Source organism: Dipteris shenzhenensis, chromosome 3 (genome assembly GCF_047967505.1).
Source record: "Dipteris shenzhenensis isolate YYH24624 ecotype China chromosome 3, Dip_SZ_1.0, whole genome shotgun sequence".
Classification (NCBI taxonomy): Eukaryota; Viridiplantae; Streptophyta; class Polypodiopsida; order Gleicheniales; family Dipteridaceae; genus Dipteris; species Dipteris shenzhenensis.
Genome location: NC_141598.1, coordinates 34,610,933 through 34,618,049, shown reverse-complemented (window position 1 = coordinate 34,618,049; position 7,117 = coordinate 34,610,933). Strand labels below are relative to the sequence as shown.

General features: G+C 43.3%; 1 protein-coding gene across 3 annotated transcripts; it reads right to left on the bottom strand.

Moving 5' to 3' along the window:
* Positions 1-1,958: 1,958 nt before the first annotated feature.
* LOC147903703 (polypyrimidine tract-binding protein homolog 1-like) lies at positions 1,959-6,585 on the bottom strand. 3 transcript variants are annotated; one of them, XM_087400690.1, is made up of 10 exons: positions 5,939-6,585; positions 5,564-5,773; positions 4,529-4,591; positions 4,359-4,432; positions 4,100-4,195; positions 3,726-3,783; positions 3,440-3,544; positions 3,174-3,255; positions 2,932-3,044; positions 1,959-2,837 (listed from the first exon to the last, which is right to left on the bottom strand). In XM_087400690.1, exons 1-10 carry the CDS (start codon positions 6,119-6,121, stop codon positions 2,259-2,261), a joined length of 1,563 nt encoding a protein of 520 aa, XP_087256816.1. In that variant the 5' UTR covers positions 6,122-6,585; the 3' UTR covers positions 1,959-2,258. The 3 variants fall into 3 exon arrangements, with proteins under 3 accessions (XP_087256816.1, XP_087256824.1, XP_087256833.1); XM_087400698.1 differs by having other exon boundaries at positions 5,971-6,087; XM_087400707.1 differs by lacking the exon at positions 5,939-6,585 and adding an exon at positions 5,256-5,371 and having other exon boundaries at positions 5,564-5,698.
* Positions 6,586-7,117: the final 532 nt, after the last annotated feature.

The window sequence follows — 7,117 nt, the reverse complement described above, 5'->3', positions numbered from 1 at the left end:
GCCTTAGGAAGTATTACTACTTAAAGCGGAGGAGACTTATTGAATTGCATTTTTGGGGGGGCTCGAATCTAGCCTATAGTTTGGTGGTTGCACTGTTTCAGATCATTTACAAATACATTGAGCCAATATCATCACTTTCAGCTTCTTTTGCCTAATTCTGTTATAATTTGCTCCGATAAATCAGTTCTATGCTCTTTTCTTTTGTGAAATTTTGTGTTTCTATTCTATTGTTAAGAGAAACTGCCATAGCAGCGAACACTAATTTATTTTCTAGTTCTTTGAAGTTGAATGTAGTTAACTTATAAATCTAATGGCTTCGACTATTTGGGGCGTCACATAGAGGCCAGCATGGAGGAAGTGACAAAGGCATGGGATGAGAGGTCTGTGTATGGAGCAAAACAAAGAATCTGCGAAATTAGGATCCAAGGGTGCAAGCCCCGATGGAGGAGAGGCGTTGGAGATTGGACCTTTTTGGTAATCATAGAAGGCGAAGAATTGCTGTAAGCTGAGAAGCAATGGCAATGTAGTTGAATGGAGCTTGCAAGGCTGTAAGCGGAAAAGCAATGGAGTTGAATGGAGCTCACAAGGCTGTAAGCGGAAAAGCAATGGCACTAGCAATGGAGTTGAATGGAGCTCGCGAGGAGCGAGTGAATCATGACTCATCACCAAATGGTCCTAAAAATAACCAAAAGCGTTCATGTTGGTAGTTACACACTATTAAATTATATTGCAAAATAAAAACTATTTACAATTACGCCTCGCTGTCTGCCTACCCGGAATCTAGTTTGTCTCTCTTGCACAAATGCATGGAGATGCCCAGTAACTCACCACAATGCCACATAGGGGAAGCAATGCATGCATATATGCATGAGTGTCATGTTTGATCAAGAAGACCCACAACCGAGTCAAAGCAAATTGTGATGGAGACTGCAATTAACCTTGGAATCATTGCCTTCAGCACCACCACTCCCTGCCTTGCCTGGCCTATCCATGTCACATAATCTCTCCTCCTTTTTCTTTATCAGACTACTACTTTTCCATTGATTGAATTCCATCTCCTAATGCCCTGATCATCTCTTTTGCAGTTCCTTTTTATCTTCTCTGATTCAAGCACAAATTAACACTTAATTCTTGAGATGAGCACACAATGACAAGGCATGACATATAGTCATGCCTTGTCATTGTTTGGACACTGGCCTGGTGTCACTTAGCGACATAGTCACCTATGTGATGAGGGGTCCTCTAGGGAGATGATCCTCTTAACTACTAGAATTCGTGCAGATTAAGGGTAGGTAGAGGCCGTTTTGAAGATGATATTCCCCCAAGGAAAAATACAATTCAACTTCTGGGAAGTCACTGCAGCTCTGGCAACCGGAGAAGTGTAGACTACCGGACCAAGGGGGGGGGGGGGGGGGGGGAGGGCGCATATAGACACCTGTTTGGAGTGACCAGGGGTGGCAGGCGATGTCCTAGGTCCACAAGCCTCTGCCCACTTGCAGCTACACATCTGAGAGAATAGCAAGGCTAGAAATGGACTTATGGGTGGTCTATCAGTCCCAGGGAAGAGCCTAAAGATCATTCCTGAATGATCTGAACTTAATCCCTTCCTCATAAAACCACAGACACCAGAAAGAAAGATATACATCATTGCGTGCAGAACTTATGAAATTGCAATATGCAGGCAAGTTTGCCCATTCTTTGAGCATACACATCCATAGTACACATGTATCACCATTAGAATAAGTAGCCATAGCAACATCCAAGAGGTGATCAAAAGTGAAGACACTGAAACTAAGGCCACTTTACAATTTTGAAACACTCAGATATCCTAAACTTTACTAATACAAGAATTTTTAAGTTTATCAATTTGTCAAGTGAGCCACGATAACAATGTATACAAACAAAGAAATTTAAGCATAATTGGACCATCTCTAACATTAGACGGCTCAAAACGACACTTCAAAAGAAAAGGCTTTAAATTTGAATTTGAATCCACCAATCTCCCTCATTATATGGTAGCATCTCTACCAATATACATGCTTGCTGCCTCCATGCCATTGTCTACAGGCCACACAAATATTCTTCTGATTGGCTCAAAGAAAGCCTTCTTGAGAATCACATGAAAAAATGATACTGCCCACGGTATACTGGCAAGCAACCGATCTCCACAATAAAACCACCTACTCAACCTTCGCACCCACTCAATGACACTGACTTCACATTCAGTTAAAAGCCTTGAGCTGCAGTGGCCACACAAATTACATATAAAAAGCTACGGATCCACTGTTGGGTGGAGTTGGTCCAGGCCCTGGCATGTGCAATGACTGATATTGGCGCTGCACAGTATAATTTGGAGCTGGATCACCATATTGAGAACTAGGACCTGCAGCAGGCATAAGACCTCTTTGACCAGGTGCTGTCCCCCCTGTTTGTATAGACTGAGGATGAGATGGGAGCAATGGCAAATGTGAAGAAACACCCTGATGAGGTAGAAGCCCTCCTTGAGAAGCTACTGATCCTGATGTGGGAACTGGAGTCCCATATACCGAATTTAGAACAGGCCCACTTGCAGGCACAGTCAGCATGCTCCCAGAGTGGCTTGGAGTCCCTTGTGGTGAATCATATTCCCACCCTTGCATTTGAGCCCTTCCTGCCATCATATCAGCTGGCGGACGCCCACCAACAAATTGATTTCCTGCATAGTTTGCAGGAGCCACTGAGCCTCCAGCTGTGGGTATGGCAGACAAAACTTCAGTAGGCTGTTGACCAAGAACTGAGGATTGATTTTGAAGACCAGGATTTGGATTTGTGTAGTCCCTGCTCCGATCATTGTTTGCCTGGCATATAATGTAATACGCACTTAACATAGGACTCATTTATCAACAACAGCTTCGCACAGCAGACAGCACACCTGAATAACTAAAAAGATACCTTTACGTTGAGATCAGTATGGCGAGAATACGAGAGATGGAGCTTACAATAACCTCCTTCGTATATGCAGTGACCTTCCAATGCTTCCTTCGCAGTTACAGCCGTGGTGACATCTGAAAAGTAATACCATTAGGAGATTTTAGAATAAGGATATCACATCTCAATTCTAAAATGCAAGAACACACACAGCACATTCTACCCCATTCCTGTTCCAAAGGAAAACAACAGAGTGACCTTTTTACCAGAATATTGTATCAGCGCCTGTAATCCAGCATTCTTCTCAAACATTGCAATCTTTTGGACGGTACCAAAGGCTTCAAAAATCTGAAGCGACAACCCAGCACAATCAGCATGGACACAATTTTAGCAGACCAATCCCAGACAAGCACTACAAAATAAGGTAGACAAAACACAATCCATGAAATCAGAGGCTTGAATCCAAACCAAGACACAATACATGCAATATATGCTCCACCAACATAAATTGAAGCCTGATGACAGAACATACCGTATGTAGGACTTCAATTGTAACAGCATATTGCATATTCTCTATTGATGCAAGTAGCACATTGCTCTCTGGCTCTTTCTTCTTTCCATCTGGCCCCACACCAAACTGGAAAATGAAAAATTTTAATATATCAAGCAGAACCCCACATACTCCTACCAACTTTGGGCACCTCCGTCTGACGCAAGTCGCTCCCATTAAAGCCATTTCTAACAAGACTAATTCATTCTTACAAAGAGTGAAGAAGAATCAAAGTTGAGAGGTGAGAGGTCTCAATATCTTGTATTACCTGGCCACTGCCATCAATAGCAGAAGGAGCCACGGGTAAGTAAGGATTTGTGTAATCTCTGCACAAGACATCTGTCCCATGAGTCCTCCAATCATATGGTCAATAAACTCAGGCCAATTCCATTTCACTCTTCCAAAATCCACTGGTCATTACTAGGTATGATATTAACTGTAACACAACAGAAGAATAAAATGGAAACAACTAAATTGTGTGGAATACAAGCCCCTTAAAAAGTTTTCAGCTATTGGAAAACCTGCCAAATCAACCAATCCCTTTGAAAAGCCACCAAATTAAAAAAATGAGCATCTTGATACCTGCTGAAAAAATATTTTTCAACAAAAATATTTTTGAACAACTATAAATAAACTTTATACCTGCTCCGATGACTTTGAAATTTCACATTTAAATCGCTATGGGCAGAGAAAGAAATGCGCAGATGGCAAGGCCCAACATGTTCTGGGAGTAAATACCTGCAATCCAGAGCTCAGCCCAGTGCAAGTACTAAAGTTTGCTGGAGTACAGGAAAAACGGGCACACTGATAATCAAAGCTTGGCCTCAAGAGACTAAATATGCACATACAAGGGGACAAGGTGTTTGTACTACGATGCCAATCACTGGTATTGAGAATTTACCTCGGAATACTTCTCCCATCCAGCGCTGACCTTGCTTGTGAAGCTGTGTCAGCATCATTGAATTGTACAAGAGCCTGGGGTTGTATTAAAATCTCAGTAACAAAATACTGCCATTTATTCTTAGGTAAACTGGGCATTAAGGAAAACCTAAGCTGGAAGCCAGCTGTTACCTGAAAGCCTGCAGTCTTCTCAAAAGTTGCTATTTTGCGAACAAACCCAAAGGCCGAAAAAACCTATGACATAACTGAATCTCATCATTATACATAATAAGTACACTAACTAGAAATGGCAGGAGGTACACACTAAAACCATGCAAACCACCCACACCTAAAGAGGAATCACACACTCCAGAATATAGAAGTGGTTCAAAAGTTATCCTACCGTTACAAAGCAAAGCAGTCACACATCCACACACACACATAGAGCCCAAGTTAGGTTAGACAAGGATAAGATTTCCTAGGACTGCACCAGTCCATCATTAAAGGGTAAAGCCTTCACACGTCAATGCCCACACACAGGCCCTGTTAGATTAGACAAGGATAAGATTGCATTCCTATAACTACACCAGTGAATCACATATATGCACCAGAACGTTATTATTCGGAACTGAAATTCTCAACTCAACTAGCTTGAAAACATAAACACTACTATCAAAATTTTGAAAAGCATGTGCGAAAGTCCTAAAAACTAATATGTAGGTACAGTCCCACACCAGCATTTCATTGGGTGGACTACAGAACAGACATTCTGTTTTACGGCTTCCGTAAAGCTCAAGGGTTATGAGCAGATCACTGAGATAAATTCATAATAATCTAATCTCAACTCTCTAGGAGCAGGGTTAGGAGCAGTAAAGGGTTGAGAGGCAAGGTTAAGCAGAAGGGGACGAGACAAACACACATGCGCTTTCTCCCATAAAGTAGCCTGCCATCGAAGATGTGTCCGAAACATGGACTGCTGATCCATGTAGCATTATGTCAAACACAAGCCAGGCATGAAGTACAGCCCTTGTATAACTGAAATTCACAAGACAAACCACATCAAAAAATTTAAAGACTTTTGCCAAGCTTATGTGTTGTTCTCGAATTACAACTTCAGATATGGGTTGGCAACGCTGAGGAAATTTTTACCGGTATAATGACTCCACTAATGTAAGTTGAATGAAAAGTGTACGTCAATACGCTCAAGCAGAGGATTTTACGACTTACCAAGTGCAAAACATCAATGCTGACATCACCAGCCTCAACACCCTCAATCGTCACCAATAGAACATTGCTGGCAACGTCTCCAGAACTCTTATTGTTCACAATTTCTTGCCTGTTTGAGTACTGTAGATACACGGTCTTTCCCCGTACCTGGGCCGGCTCTGAAGACGATGCGTAATACGACACCATAGAAATAGCTTGATTTAGATCCGCCTGCAACATACTGACTAATGAGATATGTGCACGCTGGATCATCTAAACAAGGCATCATACAAACCACAAACGGCAGCGTTTGAAAGTCGCATGACACAAATCAATCTTGAGTATACACTTCCTACAGCTGATACAATGCACACGACAAAGGAGTGAGCTGCATACAAATTCCACGAAGGCCTGGTTCCGATTCGCACCGACATTGGACTTCGTGTTAACCACCTTCCCGAAGGGCTTGCACAACTCGAAGAGCTCCTCCTCGCTGCACTCCCAGGGCAAGTTACGCAGGTGTAGAACCTTCGAGGGAGGCTGGGTGTATCTGAACTGAGGCTGCCCGGCAGAGGACATGTTCAAAGGAAAGGATCCAAAGGAAACCCTAATAAAAAGGGGTGCAGGGAGATCTGGGCAGGGAGCAAAGCAAGGGGTGGCTATGGCGGATCAAGCTAGGGGTCTCTGGATGGAAAGGGGAGCAGGCGAAGGCTATGGAAACCTTCTGCCGAGTTGTCTCCACCCCTACAAATCATTCACAGGGGAGAGACGATACTGTGTAGGCTGGATGCAGAGATGGCAGGCTGAGTGCGTCTCCGATTCTCCTCCTCAGAATTGACGAGACAAACTCTGACGAGCTTGTTTCGAAGAGATGGCGATTGCTATGCTCTTGTTCTTCTTCTTCTTCTTCTGTGTAAAGAGGAAACTCTGGCGAGCTTGCTTTGCAACGATGGCTATGGCTGTTTCTTCTTCTTCTGCTAACTCTTCTTCTTCTTCTTCTTCTTCTTTTTCTTCTAATTTAATCTAATCCCTTCAATAGAAATACCTCTTCTTTGATCCCAATCCACACACTTGTCTCTTCTTTTCTGGTCCCCTTCGTTACCTTTTGTAGGTCATCACAATCACAATTCAATTACACACCTTCATAGGGCCCTTCCCCACTCTTCACGTTTCTTTCTTAGGAATTTACCACTTGTTTCTAAGCAAATTGCCACACCTGGCTTTTCCATACCAAGAATCTGGGGGTACCTATTCGCTTCTTCTCGGCCCTTTCCTATCAATTACTTTTTCACTCGCTCGGCTCCCGCTCCCCAACTCGCAATTAGCCTTAGACTTTGCGTGATTAATTTGTGTTCATCTACGCTCTCCCTCGCTATGGCTCTTTTTGCTCCCTCCCCCCTCCCTCTCCCTCCCTCCCTCCCCTCTGCCTCCCCCTCTCAAGCATAGAGAGGCTTTCACAAGCCCTCCTCCTCAAGAACCAGGCATAGAGAGGCTTTCACAAGCCCTCCTCCTCAAGAACCTTTCACAGGCCCTCCTACCCTCCTCTCTTCAACCTGCCTTGGACCTTATAGCAAG